Source organism: Myxocyprinus asiaticus, chromosome 50, assembly GCF_019703515.2.
Source record: "Myxocyprinus asiaticus isolate MX2 ecotype Aquarium Trade chromosome 50, UBuf_Myxa_2, whole genome shotgun sequence".
Taxonomy (NCBI): Eukaryota; Metazoa; Chordata; class Actinopteri; order Cypriniformes; family Catostomidae; genus Myxocyprinus; species Myxocyprinus asiaticus.
The window spans coordinates 18,246,676-18,269,384 of record NC_059393.1 but is presented as its reverse complement, the minus strand read 5'-3'; the positions used below and the strand labels follow the sequence as shown (position 1 = coordinate 18,269,384).

The 22,709-nt window shown below is 35.3% G+C and overlaps 2 protein-coding genes across 2 annotated transcripts; both read left to right on the top strand.

Moving 5' to 3' along the window:
• Nucleotides 1-4,527: 4,527 nt before the first annotated feature.
• On the top strand, nucleotides 4,528-7,574 carry LOC127439052 (amine sulfotransferase-like). The gene is made up of 6 exons (XM_051695076.1): nucleotides 4,528-4,693; nucleotides 4,960-5,162; nucleotides 5,248-5,374; nucleotides 5,727-5,821; nucleotides 7,122-7,302; nucleotides 7,447-7,574. The coding sequence occupies exons 1-6, from the start codon at nucleotides 4,528-4,530 to the stop codon at nucleotides 7,572-7,574; spliced, it is 900 nt and encodes a 299-aa protein (XP_051551036.1).
• Nucleotides 7,575-11,198: 3,624 nt separating this feature from the next.
• Nucleotides 11,199-13,932, top strand: LOC127439098 (nucleoplasmin-like protein ANO39). The gene is made up of 2 exons (XM_051695147.1): nucleotides 11,199-11,562; nucleotides 13,646-13,932. The coding sequence occupies exons 1-2, from the start codon at nucleotides 11,214-11,216 to the stop codon at nucleotides 13,834-13,836; spliced, it is 540 nt and encodes a 179-aa protein (XP_051551107.1). The 5' UTR covers nucleotides 11,199-11,213; the 3' UTR covers nucleotides 13,837-13,932.
• Nucleotides 13,933-22,709: the final 8,777 nt, after the last annotated feature.

Below are 22,709 nucleotides of genomic sequence, written 5' to 3'. Positions count from 1 at the left end.
TAAACAATGGTAAGCGTGATTCAGAGGTTGCATTTTTGCTCAAAAATTTAATTTTTATTCAACTGATGGTTAGGTTTAGGGTGGGTGGTTGGTTGGGTTAGGAGGTAGAGTTAATAAAATATGAATTCCTGTTAACTGTATTATCACTATATCGTATTATCACAATATTATGTACTAAAAATACAAATCGCTTTTGGCAAAACTCCATAGACATTTTACCCAAAAACTGGAGCTCACACGTTCTTATACGATTAATTCCAGCTTCAACCATTGTGGTTAGTGATTTGAATTTTGGTAAGCACAGACCGATTTCAGCTGAAGAACTTTCGACCTACAGTAGCCGAATTCACAGTGTGATCAATCTAACGTGGGCATAAACGTTTTTAAACATTGAGATTTTAGGCTACATTTTTTATTATTTTTTAAATAAACATCTCCACTGGAAAGTCTATAATGTTAGGCCACATCTACATTAATCCGGAAACATTTGAAAATGGCGTTTTCGTTTTCGAAACACTCTCCATCTACACTGCCGTTTTCAAGCGTTTTCCAAAAGTTGCTCGTCCACACTGAAACACATGAAAATGCTTAAATCCCCTTACTGCGTTTGTGAAAAATCGCAGTTGCATGTACGGTCTGAAACCCAATTGTCCTTGTGTTCCGTCGCCGGACACCAATTCCGAGTAAACTTTGTGTCGCCTTTGAAGGAATGCAATGTGAATGTTGTACAAAGTAACATTTATCTATAACAACCCTATCAAAGTGAATATCAGGCACAACAGCACTGCTATAACACAGTCCGCCATCTTTATTGTTTTGGTTGAATGGATCACATGACTGCATCACATGACAACAAATACATCATCGTTTTCCATCGTCTCCATTTTCCCAGTCTACACTACAACGTGAAGACAGCGTTTTCAAATGTATCCACTTGAGAGAGCGTTTTCAAAAAGCTCAGTTTTCGCTGACAAAAACATCATCTCAGTGTGGACGGAAGGTCAAAACGTAGAGAAAAAGATGCATTTTCAAACGAAAACATATTAGTGTTGATGTGGCCTTAGGCTACGTCCGCACTAATATATTTTCGCATTCATTTAGCTACATTTATGCATCTCATCCACACTAGAACGGCATTTTCCTACACCAAAAACAGAAATTTTCGGAAAGCCTCTCCATATTTGCAAACTTGAAAACGTTGATGTTAGGAAACCGCAAAAAGGACCATTCAAACTGTGGATGTGGCCTTAGATACTGTAACTTCGTCAGCATCTCTTTTACATTTTTCACTATTTTCACTTTTTTTGTAGTTCACTTGGATTAAATGGTTTGTGTGTGTGTGTGTGGTGACAAATATTTTTATTTCTAAAAACGATAGCGCACCTCTCCTCAATCACGCCACACAATTTGTTGTATCATTCTGAAGCATAAATGCATGAGACGATTAACGTGCCAAAGTTTCATAGGGTTAAGCCAGAGTTTTCTTTTAAATCCCTAATCTTAATTATGAGCAATCTTAAAATTTTTTCTTGCCTTAGCAAGCACTAAGAATTAATACGTAAAACATTTTTTACGTAAATACTTTCTCAAATATTGTTCTTAAATAAAATCCTTTAATTTAGTTCTACAGACTCTGAAGTGTAGAACTCAGTAGAATGTGGATTTGATATGCCTTGGCAAACACCACTTAACAATAATCAACAAATGGAAAATACGTTCGTTCTGCAATTCTCAACACATTAGTCTACTCAAATGCAGCTCTACAGACTCTGTTGTTGAGTACACAGAGAATACAGGATAGATTTGTTATGTCAGTCTGTAGATCACAATCTAAGATCAGATCTGCAGTTGCTTTAGCTAGTCATGTTGAAGATCACAATAATCCCTCAGTCCTTCTGCATGTGTGTGTTCGGCTCTCCAAAGGAGGGATAAGGTGGCCTGTGTGTTGGAAAATGATTTGTGGAGAGCTATATTTATTTAAACTAGGGACTAAAACGAAATGTTTTTAATTTCGGTTCATTCTGAGCAAAAACAGTATTTTTTCGTTCCGGTTCAGAAGTTCCACAGCCTCCTTTCCAAAAGGTTACCGGTTAGAACAAAATAAAAGAACGGTTAATAACGTTCTTTTTAAAATGACAGTACTCTGCGCTAATGGGTGGGTGAAATACCAATTGCATTGTTGCCAGATCTCAAAAGAGAAATAAGCATCCTGGTCTGGAAAAACAAGCCCAAAATTAGCCACATGCCTCACCAAAATAAGCGAAAATAATCAGTTAGTTTTTTCCCTGTGTGGTGGATTTATCGGCATAGAAATCATAACAAGCAGTTAATTAACAGTTAAGTTTAATTTTAATTACTGATCTGCTTCTCTGTCAAAGCCTGGCAGCATCAAATCTGTATTAATGCATCATATCTAACAATAATTCAGTGAAGACTTGGAAACAACTGAGAAATGTACTTTTAACTTCTAATAATGTTTTCCTTGTATCTGGATTAGCCGTGCATGTATACTGTATGTAGTATTTATACATAGTTGTTAAAAAGGTCTTCATTCAGAGAATGCAACATCCACAACAGGCAGTTAGGCAAAGAACTATGTGTAGCAGCAGTTTCCTTCATGATCAAAGCACACGTTTAATTTTTTTGGGCAACATAAAGTGGTGTAGTTTCATACATTTTTTTTGAAACTCTTTGGCCTTTGGTTTCATGAAAAAATTATTGGAACAAAATTAACCGGTTAGAACCAGTTACCAAGATTAAAAATGACGTTTCACTCTGAAACAACTGAAAATAATATGGTGTAGGTGAGGCCCTTCTAAAATCTCTGAGATGCTTCAGTTCCCCATATTGACCAGTAGATGTCAGCAAACATCATGCAGTTCAAGTCACTTTCCTTTGTAAAATTTTTTATTTTTTTTGTATGTATATATATAAAATCAAAACAAATAAAATCCCATATCACAAACTGCTTATGTAAAATGACTCACTTATGAAAAATGAGGGGGTGCTCGAGTGGGTATTGCCCTCCTAGATTTGCCTTGTGCTCCCCGAGTCAGATGGCGATACAACTAACTGCGACCATAAATATGTAATTTATTAACTCATTAATAAATATAGAATTAATTTTGTTTTAATGGTGGTTAACCTGGGTAACAGCCCTATAGTTAAAGAGTAAAATTCAGATAACATTTTTTGGAAACTGCCTTCATCTCCCAATTCATGACTATTTATGACTATTGCATGACTTTTAACAGTGTGGTTTTCCAGTGTTGGTTAGGCTGAATTTAAAGGGATCATTCACCCAAAAATGAAAATTCTTCCATTATTTACTCACCCTAATCTTGTGCAAAATCTGTATGAATTTCTTTCTTCTGTGAAACACAAAAGGAATTGTTAAATCTTTATTCCATACAATGAAAGTGAATGGTGACTGAGGCTAAAATTCTGCCTAACATCTCCTTTTGTGTGGAATAAAGAACAGTTTTGAGTGAACTATCCATTTAAGTTTTCCTCTCAGGGGAAGGGTGATCTTTTAGAGTATATAGCATTTGAATTACAATGGTCATATTGTATTGCAAAAAAAGTGTGCAGAATACAATATCAATTATCACTTCTGTTAAACATGAACAGTATCATGTTTAATGATCATAATCATTAAAACTAATAGATTTTTAACTTTGTTCCCTTTGTTATATGAAGGTTACTTTAAAACTGACTTGGAAACTTTTTACCAGGCCTTCAGGCATTTATTTTTGTTACTTTTCAAATGCCATTTATGTATAGATTTAATTGTTTAAGCCTTGTCCAGACCCAGACTTTCAACATTAAACGATGAAAATCCATTCTAAAAATACAAATTAATACATGATCAAAAGTGTCAATAAAGAGCATACTTGAGATAAAATATGAGACAAGTGATGTTTGAAGAAAACAAATAAAATTCAATGTAAATATCACTTGTGACTATTTTTATTGGCTGTCATTTCCAATCAAGCCCAATTATGGAAAAAAGTGTGAAAATATTATTTGTGTGTATTTAGGAAGCATAAAATGTTATGAACTTAGCCTCAGCAAGACAAAGGAGTTGGCCATTTTATTTAAAAAAATATTAAAAATGTCATTTCCATCAGCATCATTTCTACTGCAATACAGAATTTGAGATGTGCTGGAAAAGACACTGTGGTGGGAATTTTCATGACTTTTTGAAAAATTACATAAATAGTTTAGTCAAATATAACATTAACTTTGCACTCATTATGTGCTTGTTGGCCATGTCTTCTGAACTATACTATTACATTTCTTATTACATTACTCATTGCATTCTTACATTGAAGAGTAAAATCTTAATTTGACTGATGAGAAGAGAGAAATATTCAAGTCAGTATACTGAGTACAAAGGTTATCTTAAAACTTTTTTTTTTTAATCCAGAGTGTATAAATCTGCATGGATTAAACCAGGTTCCCTCTATAATTTACAGTGTTTGGGCAGGAGAGAAAGTAAGAGTGTTGATTTGGTTCGAAACAGACATGGCTCAGCAGGAATACAAGAAGCTTAGTGACAACCTGTTGACATACAAAGGAATGGTCTTTCCAGTGGGTGGCAAGCAATATCTTACTAAAGACTATATTGATAGTTTAGAGGAATTTGAAATAAGGGATGATGATGTCTTTGTCATTACCTTTCCGAAAACAGGTAAGTGAGATGCTGATATACTGTATGAGAAGGCAAAACATTTTTATTTGGACTTTATTTGAACATTGCTATAGAAAATCGAATGGAATGGAAAAATCGCAAATCACATGTTTTTAGTATATGATATTTCTTAGCTAAGAGATTAAATGGAGAACAACTTGAGACTTTTGGTTAAGTACAATTTACATGATCTGCAAGTTTGTTCAGTGATGGCAAGCCATTGTAAACTTGTAGGGTGTACAGTTCCATTGAATTTTCTGTTTCAGGTACAGTATGGACCCAATGGATAATGACTTTACTGTATGAGGAAGATTTACATGAAAAAGCAGACACAACCACGCGTGAGCAGATGCCCTGGTTAGAGTTACCGCAAAGGGGGAAAGATTACAAGTCACGCCCGTCCCCAAGACTTTTCTGTTCCCATTTACACGAGCACATGGTGCCAAAGGGGCTACAGGGAAAAGGAAAAGTGTGTATTCATTAATTAATTATTCAGTGATCTTGCTTTTCCATTACTTAAATTGCATTGTAATATGTCACCTATATGCTCCCAGATCATCTACATCATGAGAAACCCCAAAGACGTCATGGTGTCATATTTCCATTTTTCCAGAGATATGAAGATACTGGATTCTTCCGAGAGCTACGAGGAGATGCTGGAGAAGTTCTTCTCAGGGTGGAGTAAGAACTTTACAGATCTTCATCAAACTTAATCTCTTTTCTGCAATTCTGCATACAATTTCTGTATTGACAGAAACCTTCAAATCTTAAAAAAATTACAGTACATCATACAAAGCACATGTGAAAACGTAACCCGACCTGACATTATTAAAAAAATATGTCCATACAACACAATTGAAGTTTCCAGTAAACATTTACCTTCATCACATAACTGACACTTGCCTAAATGTTCCCCAATGAGGTTTTATTTGGTTCACCTCTTTATAAAAGAGCTGTTTGTAATGGAATAAGCTTGGAAGGTCTTAAACCAGCAAGAACATCTGACATTAATGACATGATGGTGTGTTTGTAGTGTTTGGTGGCTGTTGGTTTGACCAAGTCAAAGGATGGATCACAAATAAAGACAAATACGACATCCTGTTCCTCACTTATGAAGAGATGATCAAGGTGAGAATCGTTAATCTTCATGGTTTCTTTATGACAATCCATTTTCCATCAAGATGGAATTCTTATTCTAAATTTTACTCATTTCTGTTTCTGGAGAGCCACTTCATTTCCAACCCTGCATCAACTCAACGAGCTGTAATATTCAAGTAAACCAAAAGAATTTGATTAAATGGTTTGGGTACATTTAATCAGAGTTAAAGCAAAATGCAGGAAAGTAGCTTTCCAGGAGTAGAAATTCCCTTACAAAAAATAACTGCAGTACAAGTGTGGTAATTTGGATGTAGTATTACTGCAGTCCCAGAGACTATTTAGCAGAGACAGAGCACTTCTTTTTAAATAAATAGGTGAAACTGGAAAACCTAACAGTCAATAGATGTTGAAAAGGAAGTCCCGCCTCATAGGTAAAAGAGCCAATCAGCTTCTGAATAGAGGGATCACCTGTCGATAAATGTATGTCATTAGCCTAACCTGCCTGAAAAATAGCATTTTTTAGTGTGATCCGAGCAAAAGAAGCACAATTAATGATACCACTGTTGTCAGATTATACTGCTGATTTGATATATTGTCTTAATCATAATATTGACCAACCATCTTGGAGATTTTAGTCTTTTACCACTGAAGTAGATAAGAGCTGCACTTTCAAAGATAGTCACCAAGTGGACTGACTTTCCTTGAAAATGTATAGTGTTTGTATAATTAAAATTAATTGGAGTGTTCACCCGGTTCCCGCTTCCTCCTTTAAGAGGGTTAAAGAACCTGCTACAAATACGTTGTCCAAATTACCACACTTGTACTGCAGTTATTTTTTGTAAGGGAAGAAGTGACATGGAGATAGGTGGAGACTGGGGTTCAATGAGCCACTTTTTTTGTTACAATGTTTTGTTGAGTCTCATATTTTTTGGCATTGTGCATCTTTGGCAATCGAATATGTTAAATAGTTTAATAGATATGCAGTGTTGGGGAAAATGTTTCTCTTTTGGCACACCTTACCCCAAGCCTGGGGGTAAGATGAGCCAGGCTGAGTCATTTCCTTTATCTGTTGAATTGGTGATAATAATAAAAAACATAGCTCATATTACTATCTCACTTGTTTTTCTGTTTGAAAATCCTTAAAGAAAAAACCTACAGACAACACAACAACGACTGCATTTCAATGCATCTGAATGCTTTTAATTTAGAACTTGTAGTGATCATAAGCAACCGAGAAGACATCTGCTTAAATCTATTAAATTCCATGGGTCATATGACAACTCATGATATTTTGTACAAGATGGCGTCTAATGCTTACATCTTTGATCAGGACTTTAGATCGGTCATTCTGAAAATCTGTGAGTTTGTGGGGAAGAACCTGTCAGATGCAGCGATTGATAAAGTGGTGGAAACAGCCACTTTCAAACACATGAAGAAAGAACCCAAAGCCAACTATGAATTCCTTTCAGAGGATATTACCGACTGTCCAAAAGGACTATTTCTACGCAAAGGTCAGAAAAAAGTGAATAATCAAGAGGTTTTATTGTAGAATCTGTCTGAAGAACAAATAATCAAATTGGTATAATCCATCAGTGGCAGTGGCAAATGTCGGTTAACTTAGATTAACTTTGTCTTTTTAACCTGCTGTGTTACAGGAACGGTTGGCGACTGGAAGAACGCATTAACTATGGCTCAGAGTGAACGATTTGACCAGGTCTACCAAGAAAGAATGAAGGGTCTTCCACTTAGCTTCCACTGGGACATATCAGAGTTACATGGTTGAAAAACACATTGTGGTTATGATATGTAATTACATAACATAAATCAATTAGTCCTCCAAACGAAAAGAGTTTGTAGAGGTGTCTGAAAAGTTTATATTAATACTGAATAGCAGTTTTGATTTGTTTGTCACTACATAATACCTGTAATTTCCATGGTTATATCTAATAGCAGTAAAAGCATGCAAAGAGCTTAGCAGTAGTAATTGTCATTTCTATTCACTGATTTTAAAGCCCAGATTGCAGGCCATATTTCTTATTTGAACAGTACAAAGACTGATAAGAAAAATAGAAAGATTATATTATATATTAAGTCCAACGTTTGGTCATGAAATAAATAAAAATATATAACACTTGAACTATTTACATAACTGCAAAGGTAAGACCCCTTTTGTCAATGAAATCTGACCCGTATGACTTTGCCTGGGTAAAACAAGGTCCTCTCCGTAATTTAGTATTGGCAGCAGGGACAGTAAGAGTGTCTCTTTGGTTCAGAAACAACTCAAACATGGCTCAGCAGGAATACAAGGAAATAAGGAACGATGATCTCTTTGTTGTTACCTTTCCAAAATCTGGTAAGTTGAGATATGAGAAGGCAACAAAGTTTAATTAAAGTTGCTGTGCGTTGAACATGCATTACACGGACGCCATAGTTCCATTTTGCCAAGAACATGAAGAATTTGGATTCTTCCGAGAGCTACAATGAGATGCTGGAGAATTTCTTCACCGGTGGAGTAAGTGAGCTTTACCAATCTAATAATTCAAGCTTTATCCAACTATATTCAGCTGTTGTGGCAATGACTTGATGTTGTGTCTGGTTTGCAGTGTTCCGGGGCTGTTGGTTTGACCACATCAAAGGATGAATCACAAATAAAGACAAATACGACATCCTGTTCCTCACTTACGAAGAGATGATCAAGGTAATTGTTTGGGGATGGCTGAACAAACTTTTATTACTGTACCCATTACATAAAGATTTATTCTGCCTTTCTCTTAGGTTTAGAATATATATTTAAGATTGGCCAATTAAATCCAATACTGCTTTCGTCTTTGATCAGGACCTCAGGACCTCATTCTGAAAATTTGTGAGTTTGTGTGATTTGTGTTGAGTGGTGGAGACTGCCACTTTTAAACACATGAAGAAAGACCCCAAAGCCAAGTATGAATTCTTTCTGCACAAAAGTAAGAAATAAAAAGTGTTGCAGAATCATAGTCATCCATGGTAATTTGAGCCACATCGTTTCTGACATCAAACTGATAGTCATCATAAATTAATTGGACATGAAACATTTAAAGTTATAAACGAAACTTCTGAGAGCATTACCATTATCTTTTTCTGATCTTCCACGTCATGATAGAATAATGAAACTCATTTATTAGAATTTTGCATGGATGTCTTACTGATATCTGTGGCCAGTTTTGTCATTAGTAATGCAATATGTGTTCCAGGTTTTCCACAAGACTTAGTGGTGCTTGCTAATGCAAGTGTCACTATTATATTGTTCATATTTGGGGCTAAGGATATTGGGCTTAATGTGTTTTAACCTGCTGTGTTTCAGGAACAGGGGACTGGAAGAACTCGTTAACTGTGGCTCAGAATGAACAATTTGACCAGGTCTACCAAGAAAGAACAAAGGGTCTTTCTCTTGACTTTAACTGGGCATCTCTGAGTTATTTGGCTGAAAAGTAACACATTGAGATTATGTTATGGAATGTCATGAATCTACAGTACAGCCCATGGTACATAAATAACAGAGTTTCTGAATGTGAATGAAGGGACAAAATGACTGAAAAGTTTCTATCAATGTTTATCAATATCTATTCACTGGTGATAGAGGAATGCTAATAAAGATATAATGATATTAATATTATTAAAAGAATGGCATAATATGTGACTGGTCATGTTGGCAATTTATGGTTATTTTGATTGAAAATATTACAAGATAACTGGTCTTTATCTAGAAGAGGTGGAATGGTCTGTAAAGTTTTGTGAACGCTATGCAACAATCTGTCATTATTCAGTCAATATTGCCATTTTTACACTTTTATGTTGTTAATGTAGAAAAATGCTTGCACTTATACCTCTTCAATAAATTGTTGACTATTTTTGTGAAATGAGTGTAATTATAGGAAAACTAACTAGACAAAAAAAAAAAAAAAGAATGACAAAACAAACCAACAAATACATAAATACATCCAGACTGCACATACTCTGACAGCTTCAAAACTCTTCATTACACAATTTTAGATGGAGTCTTACAAAAGCATATTTTTAAATTTGAGACCTTTATTTTGACAGGAAATTTCTGAGGGGACTTTTATTTTGACATGAATACTGTTAAACGCATGCTCTGTTCTCAATCCTTATTCATTCCACGTGTGTACGGGTTGTTTTCCTACTAAATAATCGTCTTCAGTGGGTCTTGGACAATAAATGTGACATATTCTTATAGTCTTCAATGTGAAAATCAATTTTCTTTTACGTTGAAATTCATCTGTTCCACTCCAAAGCACAGACGTCTGCATGAAAACAACAAGGTATGTGTGAACATTTCAAAATAGTAGTAATAAACTAAATTGCCATTAATACATTTTTATTTAAATTTTTTTGACGAATGACCATAAAACAGTCACATTCTTAAAATGAATTCATAACTGCTTCCTTCCTCCGTCCTGCCTGTATTACAGTAACTTTAAATGTTGTCTGACTTCACATCCTATTTTTCAGATCACTGCCTTGATAATCTTGTAAACATGCAATCTTGCTACATACATCTTGCTTAAACGTCTGTTATTTGCATGGTTTCTGTTTTTCTCCATATTTTATTTAACGTTTTCTCAAGTTTCATGAATATGTTATTGGTTTATGGAACATGTTCATGTCATGCCCATGAACATTTAATCAGCATCAATATTAAAACTGTAATTAAAAAAAAAAAAAAAATATATATATATATATATATATATATATATATATATATATATATATATATATATATATATATAATATTATTTTTTTAAATTTTTTTTTAATTTTTATTTTAATTTTTTTAAATTTTTATTTAATTTTTTTTTTGGCATTTTGAATCACTTTTTGCCTTCATTACTTCTTTTAAATTCTTCTGCGTGACAAATGATATTTCTTTTTTATTTTATTTTATTTTTTAAACTATAAATAATCCATGTTATCTCTTAGTTTCTAACTAGGAGGTCACAACTGCATGCATATAAATTATAAAAATATGAAGAAAAAAAATGTACATGAATGTTTTAGTAAAGTATGCTCTTAGGTGTTGAATCTGGTTAATTTTCTCTTCATAGTTTTTAACTAGTTCATTTTAAATAGCCAGCACTGGCTCAGATACAATTTTAAAAGTACAATTATTCCATGTAGTCTCTCAGTTAATATGAGGTCACTTTTGCATGCATAATAATTAAAAAAGAATTTGCTAAATGTTGTTTAAAATATTTTAAGATGGAATCTAGCGTGTCAAATTGCAGGACATGTGAACTTCCCTAAAGTATTTAATGTCAATTATACTAATTCATCATTACTGCAGGTAATAATGGCTTCCATAATCAAACAAGTCAAACAAAGTCAGAGTACTTCAGCCCAAATCATAAAGAAGGACAAACTAAATAAAATGCTGGCCCGTGCAAAGAGACCAACTAAGATGGAAGATCAAAGCTCTGATGATGATGAAGATGCTTTAGAAATGGAGCAAAACTTTGCTTTACTCAGGAAAAGGAGTGCTTTCCAAATAACTGAAGAGGATGAAGAGGGTTATTATGATGAGGAAATGAGAGTGGAAAATGGATCTGCAGAGGATGATGAAGCACCTGAAGAGCATGAAGGTGATGAAGATGATACTGTGGATGATGAAGGTGACTCAGGATGTGATGAAGATGTGTCTGAGTCAGATAGTGACCCTGAGGAAGCTGTCGGAGGCAGCAGCACAGCCAAATCACACACGGAATACAACATCAAAAAAGGTAGTAGATAATCAGATCTTTGTGCAACCTTGACAACAGATTTTGTTTAATATTATTTAAAGGGATAGTTCAGGTTAAAAAAAAAAAGAAGAAAATTCTGTCATTTACTAACCCACATGTAATTTGAAACCTATATGGCTTTCTAAAGGCCCTGGTATACTTTTTTTTTCTGTGTTCCGTGACGTCCCACACATGGCCAAGCGCTCAGCCTTTCAAAGTAAACTCTTTTGAACGTGTTGGACGCATGCGTACTACAGCTGCTTTGTGATACTCTTTTAGTGCAGTCAATGGCATGCGCCAACAACAGACGACTCCGCATGTCAGAAAAATCTTTGTGTGCTGGTGATGATATTTGCATAATGTATACTGTACTTTGACCTTAAACTCTAAAAGAAGTTATTTAGCAAAATATCCAGGCTGTACTTTTTCATACAACAAAAGTAAAAAGGGAAGAGACAAGATCAAAAAATGGACAAAAAAAATTATTTAATTATAAATTTTGCTTAAAAGTGAAGTGTGTAATTTTTCTATTTTAAATTTTCCCTGAAAACACTCCCCCTGTCTGCTATTAGTCGAAAAACAGATAATCCCGCTCTAAACTCTCACTATAGAGTACAACGGTGCCTGCCCACTTTTTTTTTAGTCGTCTTCGTTCCAGAATTATTTTCCCCATTTTCTTTTTTTTTTTTTATCTTTTCCATAGCGATTTTATAAAATCCTTCATAAAAGCCTTCTAAGCCATAAATCAAACCAAACTGCTCTGAGGTGAATCACAACATTACAACATTTGATTAAAGCAAAAAGTATTTGAAAATCAGACGGAAAGACAGAGGTACTGTATGTGGACTGTGTACTTAATATCTTTACTGAGGGAATGAACTACGTTCCCATGAAGCATTGAATGACGCAACAAATTAAAAACAATGTAACAATATAAAACTATTGATTTAGAGTTGTTGATTAGAAGTATAGAATTAATATATTTTAATTTCAGTGTAAAATATACAGATATTTCAAATAAACAAGTAGTTTGCGGTTGCCACAGAGCTCTTTTGGTGCGCTTTGTTTGCCGCAATTCTCTGATTGGTGGATTTTCCCCCTCAGGATCATGGGTAATGTAGTTCTTTACCAGGAATTCTGCTATTTACCACAATCTCTTAAAAATGAAGTTGAATTAACGCAGTTTGATGGCTTTAATGGAAGCATATACCATTGTTATAGTCACCTACGGCCTGCTCAATGGGGGCCTAAAGACTATAATTTTTAAGGCAGGCTTTTTAATATTCTTATAATTGCACAATGACGACTTTAATAGCATCATTTTGTTTTTACAGCATCATTTTTTTGTAAATCTGCTTTGAAACTATGTGTGTTGTGAAAAGCGCTGTACAAATAAATTTGACTTGACCATTGATTAACAGCTTTAGATCTCTTGGTAGGTCTGTCTTTAAAAGTGGTAAAGTATTGGTTGAGTCAAATTTAGTGACCTATACAGCTCTGATATACCGGTATTTCTGATGATGCTGTCATGTAGAGAGCTCATCAGAAGCAAGAGCAGGAAAGAGAGAAGGGACTTCATTTCAAGAGGAAACAGAGAAAGCTGGTTGGCCAGGGACACAAACCCTTCTACCTGAAGAAATGTAAATTTAGCTGTCTTTCATTTCAGCCTATTCATCTGTTCATCTCATTGAATTAAAGAGTCAACATTAAAGAGCAGTATTAAACCCTGTATTTAATTTTGTCTTATTTGCTTTGAATGGTTATTATTTAGAAATATCTCATTTTGAATGAATTTATCGTTTTCCGGAGAGCCGCATAATGATAAGATACAGTATATATCCGATGTTACAAATGAAACCGCAAAATTCTGGTCAGGGGCATTTGTTTTGCCCCTCCGTTTTCGGTGGCACTTTTGCCTTCCCATTAATTTCTGACCCTTTGTAGAAGTTTTGTTGGTTACTATCAGGCAAAGTTTCTGTCTTTTCATTAATGTTGCAACATTTAACAAAGAAACATCAAATAAAAAATTGTATTTGGTAGTTTATCTACTTAATGTGTTTATTAATCTAAATTTTGTTTGCAGCTGATAAGCAAAAGCTGGAACTGGCATATAAATACAGTGAGTTGAAAAAGAGCAGAAAACTGGAGAACTTCCTAAGTAAGAAGAGGAAACGCAACGCCACCAAAGACAGCAAGAAGCTGCCCAATCACACTGAATACGGACCAATCACAGCTCCTCTGATGCACCTTTTGTGGATTATTATCTTAGTGTGATGATGATGCAAAAGAACATATGCTTAAAATTTGAAATTATTTTTTTTGTCGTCTTCAGGACTATATGTTAAAGTGGACTTTTGGGATTTCAATTTTACTCTGTTGCACAGAACTGGATAAATTATTTTTTTTGTTTTGTTTTTTTTTTTAACATAGTTTTAAACAGTAACCATAGCAATTGCTTAATTAAAATGTTATGTCTAATATTTTGGATTTTTTTTCTTTAGATAAAATAAGTTGTGACTCAGGACAGCGTGGATGAATTTATTCTGACATTTCACCTCTAGATGGAGCCACTGATTCTTTGAAAAATTCTGCACAAACCTCTTAATTTAAAACCCATGGAATTTAACATGCAGAAAAATCTAAACTGCCACTGGATGACGTTGATCCATTTTGTGACCTCAAGGGCACTAGACATAAACCCATTTCATACACAGACATCTGTCTGTTGGATGAGTCAACTCACGTTCTTATCTCCCCTCTCAAAATCCCACAATATTTCACTTTCGTCTAGATCATAACCCGTTTAAACATGGTGTTTGGGCCGAGGATTTTTGTGGTAAATCCAAAAAGTTTTGCACTCTTGTATCATGAAATTGCCTTGATAATTAAAGGCATAGTGCATAAGTTTGTCATTTTAAACCTTTAGTTTCCCCTATCTCGTGGATTAACCCACTTTATTTAAAGTAAATCTTGCTGTCTTGGCACAAACACCCCTTGGTAATTCAAGCCACATGAGGGTAAAGGCCTCAATTAATCATTTAATTACATTCTTCTGTAATGGATGGAACGAGCACTGCTATATATCTTCCTAACCTGATGTTCCTTGTGCAACTAGAGTCCATCACTTTCCCTGGAGGGGTGGGGGGACTTAATGCTTAATGCAAATTTAAAGAAGCAGGACACTCCAACAAAATCTTTGTACACGTTTCATGTTTGGAAGCATCCATCTTGAATACAGAACGGTGGATTAGAAGCCTTCGTTAACCTCAGGCTTTTTGTCCGAGTCATTCCTCTGCAGTTAATCCCTCTCTTTGGGTCACCCAAGGCTTGTGCAATTCTTGGGTTGGAAATCTAAAGCGAGCAATCCCTTCTCTTTTATCCTGAATCTGCCCTGTTAAGATGAGGTGGTTGTATTTTTCAGGATCAGTGACTCTAAAGCTTTGGCTAAAAGGACAGTTGTAGCATTTCACATACTCTCTATAGCCACTGGGACAGGTGTGATTGCTGTAATGGAGAGGAGATACCATCAGGGAATTCTTAACTGCAAAGACTATTGCAATCAAAGTTTTCCATCAGCGCAAGTTTGAGGTGGCTCTTGGTTAGCCTTCATGATACACAGGAAAGTAATCCAAGGCAATCTCACCAATCAAGATTGCTTTTAACAACAATGACTTTTGCAACAGGTTATAGTTGAGAAGTTGGATTTATTTTCACAAATCTGTTTGATTCGATTAAGTGAACTGTTTAAAACAATTCAACTCATTTGCTTCATCGTTCAAAATGTTCTGAGAAGTCCTGGTCTTACAACTTAAGTTTTCTTTTTTGTAGTGTATAAATGTTGAGTGAAATTCTGCCAATAAGTTTTGTACCGGTAACACTTTATATTAAGGTTGAATCCGTTAACATTAGTTAGTAAGCATTAGGTATCAAAAATGTACAATGAAAAATGATTTTTATTACAGCATGTATTAATTTGGTTAATTTATCAAAATACCATTGTTCTTTGTTTGTTCATGTTAGTTCATATTGAATTGACTGACATATACATGTTACTATTGTAAAGCGTCTTTGAGCTCTGGAAAGGTGCTATATAAATTAAACATATTATTATTAATAATAATATTAAAACAAAATTATTAGTATATGTAGATATTAGCTAACCAATATTAATTAATGCTGTAAATGTATTGTTCATTGTTAGTTCATGCTAACTATTGCATTAACTAATGCCAAGATCTTGTAAAAAAATATTTTCAAACGCTTTGCAAATCGGTTTGTCTGGATCTTTAAAAGGAAATGGCTTTAAAAAAAAATAATTTTTGTTGCAAATTGTAAATCACTACAATGGGCACAGAAAATAGATTTGTACATTATTACTATTTTGCCATGATGATTTTTATTTTATTTTATAGCTTATGTTTATTTCAATTATGGGCATTACTCAACATCGATTATTGATACATGTAAGAGTACATCTATTGTTTCTCCATGCTTTTCCATCTCATGTACTGTCAAGCACTCAGCCTTTCAAACTACACTCACAGAGCACATTATTAGAAACACTATGTTCCTAATTAAGTGTCTGACATGCTCTTTTGCTGTTGTAGCCCTTCCGCCTCATGGTTCGACGTGTTGTGCATTCTGAGATGCTATTCTGCTCTCTGCAATTGTACAGCGAGGTTACAGTTGAGTTACTGCCGCCTTTCTGTCAGCTCAAACCACTCTTTTTCACTATAAATATGGCATTTTGCACATGCATCAAACAAAAGTAAGTGTAATTGAGCTTCAAAACATATTTGTGTCTAGGAGACTCCACTTCTCTCCACATAATTATTGCACATTTGCAAGTGATAGTCCCCTTGGATCAACCCCAAGGACTTAATGTAGTTCATGGAGTGACCCTTTCAGGGTTAAAAACTTCAGCATTTCAGTTACCACCCTAGATCAAATACTTCTTCAAATATACAATCATGGTAAAACCTTAAGAATCACAAGAATGCTATAGAGTCCTCTAGAATTGTGTTTTCTCATTTTTTAAGCTCTGCAAGACTTGATAAGAGAACGTGGCTTGCCTTGCCAAGATCCAACAATCATTTCAGGGGTGGCCTGCTGGGAAATCTACTGCTAAATGAGGAGGGAGCTGTCTGCCTTACTGTCGCTGACTGTGCAACAACTCCATGATGTCCCCTGACACATAACGACAATCCTGTCCATAATGGCATTAGCTGACTGAGTGCTGAGAACTAAACTGCCATTTGAATTGAATTATAGTGTTGCTCTTTTTCTCTACCATCAGATTACCCATCTGATGTGTCGGGCCCAGTGGTGTAGTAGTGTTTGAAGAGGTGGGCATACTGTTGAACCACCACCACAATAAAAAACATGCACCTGGTCTCTAAAATTCATATATTTATGTTTATATACAGTACATATGTAAAATGTGTAAAATATTTTTTGGCTGTTGTAATTATAGTCCCACATGGATTTACAAAATCCTATATATATTTACTGTATATCATGGTAAGTTTCTTGCTGGCATGATGTATAAAAAACAACCAATCATGGTGTGGTAACTTGATGTTAAATATTTACATTTATTGGTCTTATTAATGTTCCTTTCATTAGGCTACTATGAAAATTACTCTAATAAACTAATACATAATATGCAATAAACTGTTATGCATTGTACAGCTTATATGAGTGTGTTCACATTAACACGTTGTCTTGTATTACCATATATTGCCTACGTAAGAAATAATGGTTATTTGTTTTATTTGTGTACTATAATGCGCTTTTCTGTGTAGAGTTAAATTGTTTTCCTTCTTTGAAATACAAGTTGAAATGATTTGATATCACGAGAAAAAGGCACACACAAAAATGACATTTGATATAATTACAGGACACAGTTGTCCAGCATCTGCAAAGAGCATGCTGGTTGTGATTGTGCATCAGCATTAGGCACTGGAAATGTCCTGCCCCTTACTGTAACGCAAAATATGATTGGTTAGCAAATATCCAATCACGTCTGAAATGAATCCAAAGAGAGGGAGAGAATCTCTGTACACTTTTTATAATAAGAATAATAAAAATAAAACAATTCACACAAAGGTGCTGCGGCATCGTGTTATTAGATTGAAAAAGTTCTGGGTTAAAAGTCTATTCGTTGTGCTGGCAGCCATACATATCATCACTTATTTTAGGTTGGCATACGCAAAATCCTTAGAAAGATAGGTGGGCATATGGCGAACAGCTTATGCCTGCGTATGACCTAGACTACTGGTCGGGCCTGACCATGGGCAGGAAATTGGATTTTCAAGATGCTGCACCCAAGTTTCACATGTCTGCTCTCCAAGTCTGGGGATTTGTGTATGATCATGGATGTACAGATTTTACAAATGAGGTGACAAAAAAATAAAGGACACATTTAGGGACTGAACATAGTTCAAATGCTATTAATGTTTTCTCAAGATAGCGTTAAAGGAATAGTTCAAACTCATGTTGTCGCAAGACTCTTTCACGGAACACAAAAGATGCTCGAAAGTATATTAGGGACTAACAGCCTCAGTCAACGTTCACTTACATTGCATGTTTTTCCATACAATGAAAGTGAATGGTGACTGAGACTAAACATTCTGCCTAATTTATTTTGTGTTCCGCAAAAGAAAGAATGTCATACGGTGAATTAAGGGTTAGTAAAGTACGACAGAATTTAAAACTAAATCAATAAATGGGGATTTAAGCTCAATTGTATCACATCACAAAAGCAGGCATGTAGGTTACCATATAGGAAGAATAGAAGAGTTATTTCAAGCTAAAACACTTGAAGATTTAATTGCAGTTTCCTAGCCGAAAGCCATTTTAAATGGGCTTTAAAAGGTCTATATTTGCATAGCATTTATTTTTCTTAGACCATGCAACAGAAAACTAAGAATGGAAATTGTTAAAGGCTTTCCATTCAAGCTGGACACCAAGGGTGGGGCTATGGAAAGCACAGCCCTGCTAGATTTTCCTTATGTACCCTCAGAAACTTTGAAGAGGGGGTTTGCCTAGGGCGCCATACAAGCTAGAACTGCCACAGAGAATGATGATAGGAAAGTCTTACTTTGGGCAGATGTATGAATGGCTTTCGCTGCAGAATACACATTAGAAGCATATCAAACTATAGACAAATGGTCACTTAAGAATTTTTGAGTAGATTTGATTCCTTTTGTAGACTAATTAAACAAAACAAAAACAAAAATCACATGACATGTTCTTGGAAAATGTCTCTACACAAACGGTCGTACAGATGTAGGTAAATTTGCACCAGCTCGCTTGTAACTTATATCATGTTGACTGATCATGACTGAATAAAGAACGTTATCTGAATTACAGTGCTGTGATTTCTGTAATTTATCCTGATTTCTTCTATTTTTTTGTATTTTTCATACTAAATTGTTTTAGTTCTTCAAACGAGAAATAACATAAAACCAAGGCAACCTGAGTAAACACAAATACAATTTTCAAATATATATATATATATATATATATATATATATATATATATATATATTTACTGAAGATGAAAAATTATCCAACACCTATATCACCCATGTGAAAAACTAACTGCCCCCTTAAACTTTATAGCTGGTTCTTCCATTGACCTTTAGCAGCAACAACTGCAACCAAACACTTACAATAACTGGAGGTCAGTCTTTTACAACACTGTGGTAGATGAATCAAAGTCATTATAAATGTTACAGTTTCATTTTCTGTGAAAGCATGATTTTCTGTAAAGCTGCTTTGAAAAGATGTGTGATGTGAAAAGCGCTATACATATATAAAATGACTTGAATTGACTTGACTTGGTGGAATTTTGGCCCACTCTTCTTTGCAGAACTGCTTTAGTTCAGCCACACTGGAGGGTTTTTCTTCTGAGCATGAACTGCCCATTTAAGGTCCTGCCACAGCATCTCAATCGGGCTCAAGTCAGGACTTTGACTAGGCCACTCAAAAACTTTAATTTAGCTTCTTTTGAGCCATTCTGAGGTGGACTTGCTGCATAATCCAGTTGCACTTGAGCTTCAACTCACGGACTGATGACCGGACGTTCTCCTTTTGGATTTTCTGGTAGAGAGCAGAATTCATGTTTCCCTCAATTATTGCAAGTCTCCCTGGCACTGAAGCAGCAAAGCATCCCCACACCATCACACAACCACCACCATGCTTGACCGTAGGTATGATCTTTTTGTGAAATTCTGTGTTTGATTTATGCCAGATGTAACGGAACACTGTCTTCAAAACATTTCCACTTTTGACTCATCAGTCCACAGAACATTCTCCCAAAAGCTTTGAGGATTATCAGGGTGTGTTTTGGCAAAATTCAGATGAGCCTTAATGTTCTTCTGGGTTAGCAGTGGTTTTTGCCTCGCCACTCTCCACGGATGGCATTTTTGGCCAGTGTCTTTCTGATAGTGGAGTCATGAGCAGTGACCTTTATTGATGCGAGAGAGACCTGCAGTTCCTTGGATGTTGTCCTTGGCTTTTTTGTGACTTCCTGGATCAGTTGTCACTGTGCTCTTGGAGACATCTTGGAAGATTGGCCACTTCTGGGAAGGTTCACTACTGTGCCAAGTTTTCTCCATTTGGAGATAATGGCTCTCACTATAGTTTGGAGTCCCAGAGCCTTTGAAATAGCTTTGTAACCCTTCCCAGACTGATGTATTTCAATCACCTTTTTTCTCATCATTTCTGGAATTTCTTTCGACCTTGGCATAGTGTGCTACTGGGTAAGACATTTTAGCCAAATTCATGCTGCTGAAAAAGTTCTATTTAGGTTTTGATTTGATTTAACAGGGCTGGCAGTAATCAGGCCTGGGTGTGTCTAGTCCAGCTTAACCCCATTATGAATGCAGTTTCATAGATTTGGGGATTTATTTACAAAGGGGGAAAATACTTCTTCACACAGGCCCAGTTGGTATTGTATAACTTTTTTGCTTCAATAAATAACATTATAATTTAAAAACTTTATTTTGTGTTTACTCAAATTGCCTTTGTTTTATGTCAGATTTAGTTTCAATTTTTGAAACAATTTAGTATGAGATATACACAAAAACAGAAGAAATCAGGATGGGGCAAATACTTTTTCACAGCACTACAGTTGTTGGCCTCAAAGTCACACCTACCAATGACATGAACCAATGGCAGTAAGAAGGTGGTTAACAGCCGGTTCAAAGTTTTCCTAAAAGTTCACCCTGGTGAGCTTTTACAAACCAACAAAACAAACTCAAAAACACCTTTTTTTGTTCAGATTTTGTTCTAAATTACATCACACCTGTTCGTTCTTTGATTTCCTATGAAGTGTGCCGGGGCCTAAGAATGGTAATGATAATGCAAAGGCTGGACACGCAAAAACTAACCTCAAAGAAAGCACATAATTTAGGTTAGCATATTCTTATTGCTAAATTCTTCTAATAAATTCTTAAAATCTTATTGAATCTTGAACCAAAATTGGTTATTGTCAGATATCAGAATTTTCTTTCACACCTTAAAAAGTAAACCATTTCTCTGAGATTTGTTTGATGAACACAAGCAAATGTGTGAAATTGAATTTTATAGTTCTAGCGTTTGAACAAAGACATGTTGCCTGGTGTTCTTTGGGATATGACACAAATTAATTTCCTGCATCAGTCAAACCACAGGGAAAGTCATGGCAATGTCAGCATATTACAGTATGTGAATATTGAAACGCTTAATTACTTTTGACATAGATCCATGAAACATTTTCTGTCTGTCTGCACTCTCACAGTTCAAAGTCTCTGAACTAATTTAACATTTATCATGCATTTGAATAACAGACAGCTCCACTTTCACCTTAGACTAGAGCAACAAACAAATAACGGACATCTTTTATTTCACCACAGGGCTTTTCCAATCACCTCAGATGTCATTGCCTGGTTTGCCTACCTTGTAAAAATCCAGAAAAAGGGTGAAAAAATTTTCTCATATTTTTGTTAAAGGACTTAAACATAATACAGTATAAATAAATTTACGGACATAAATTATTCCGGAAAAACTTGTATTATTTGACCTGTAAAGTTGTTTAAATTGTCATTTTCGCGGTGGGACTACTGTTCTAGGTGTATGAACTTCTAGTTTTTGTCACTGACATATGTCTTGTGAGTGGCACCAGAACATCAACTAAATGTGTCGTCACACACCAGCTGTCAGGTAAATACATTACATTTTACTTTATTTGAGACTTTATTTGTTTTCAGCTGTTGTTCATCACAGGACATCATGAGCTTATAAAAACAACAGGAAGGAGACAAGTTTTGCTCACCTCACTTTTTGATATCCTTGAGCATATGTGTGAAAGTTGGCGGGATTACAAGGTTTCCCGGAGTTGGGGCCTGGGTAGCTCAGTGAATATTGACGCTGACTACCACCCTTGGAGTCGCGAGTTTGAATCCAGGGTGTGCTGAGTGACTCCAGCCAGGTGTCATAAGCAACCAAATTGGCTCGGTTGCTAGGGAGGGTAGAGTCACATGATGTAACCTCCTCGTGGTCGCAATTAGTGGCTCTCGCTCTCAATGGGGCGCGTGGTAAATTGTGCTTGGATCGTGGAGAGTAGCATGAGCCTCCACATGCTGGGAGTCTCCGAGGTGTCATGCAAAAATGACCCACGTGATAAGATGCATGGATTGACTGTCTCAGAAGCGGAGGCAACTGAGACTTGTCCTCCATCACCCGGACTGAGGTGAGTAACCGCGCCACCACAAGGACCTTCTAAGTAGTGGAATTGGGCATTCCAAATTGGGAGAAAAAAGGGGATAACATTTTTTTTTTTTTTTTTTAGTTTTTTTTTAGAAGTTATGTTGTCCTGACAATGAAGCTGATATATAACTTTACACAGACAAGGTTAGTAAGTGATTTTATCACACTAGATTACTGTTAACACTTATGATGTTTAGGTCATGGGGATATACTTTTGAAACAGATTTTAATATTCTGTGGACTGGCCCCGTTTACTTCCATTGTAAGCTGTGTCTATCCTTTTTTTTTTTTTTTTTTAGATCAAGGACTTGTTAAAGGAATGTTCCGAGTTCAATACAAGTTAAGCTCAATCGACAGCATTTGTGGCATAATTTTGATTACCACAAAAATTT

Bases quoted from the DNA above. Each gene is read 5' to 3' on its own strand.
- LOC127439052 (XM_051695076.1), top strand. From the start codon at position 4,528: ATGGCTCAGCAGGAATACAAGAAGCTTAGTGACAACCTGTTGACATAC. The intron at 5,163-5,247 runs GTGTGTATTCAT...ATATGCTCCCAG, and splicing joins GGCTACAGGGAAAAGGAAAA to ATCATCTACATCATGAGAAA. The intron at 5,375-5,726 runs GTAAGAACTTTA...GTGTGTTTGTAG, and splicing joins GAAGTTCTTCTCAGGGTGGA to TGTTTGGTGGCTGTTGGTTT.
- LOC127439098 (XM_051695147.1), top strand. From the start codon at position 11,214: ATGCTGGCCCGTGCAAAGAGACCAACTAAGATGGAAGATCAAAGCTCT. The intron at 11,563-13,645 runs GTAGTAGATAAT...TTTTGTTTGCAG, and splicing joins GGAATACAACATCAAAAAAG to CTGATAAGCAAAAGCTGGAA.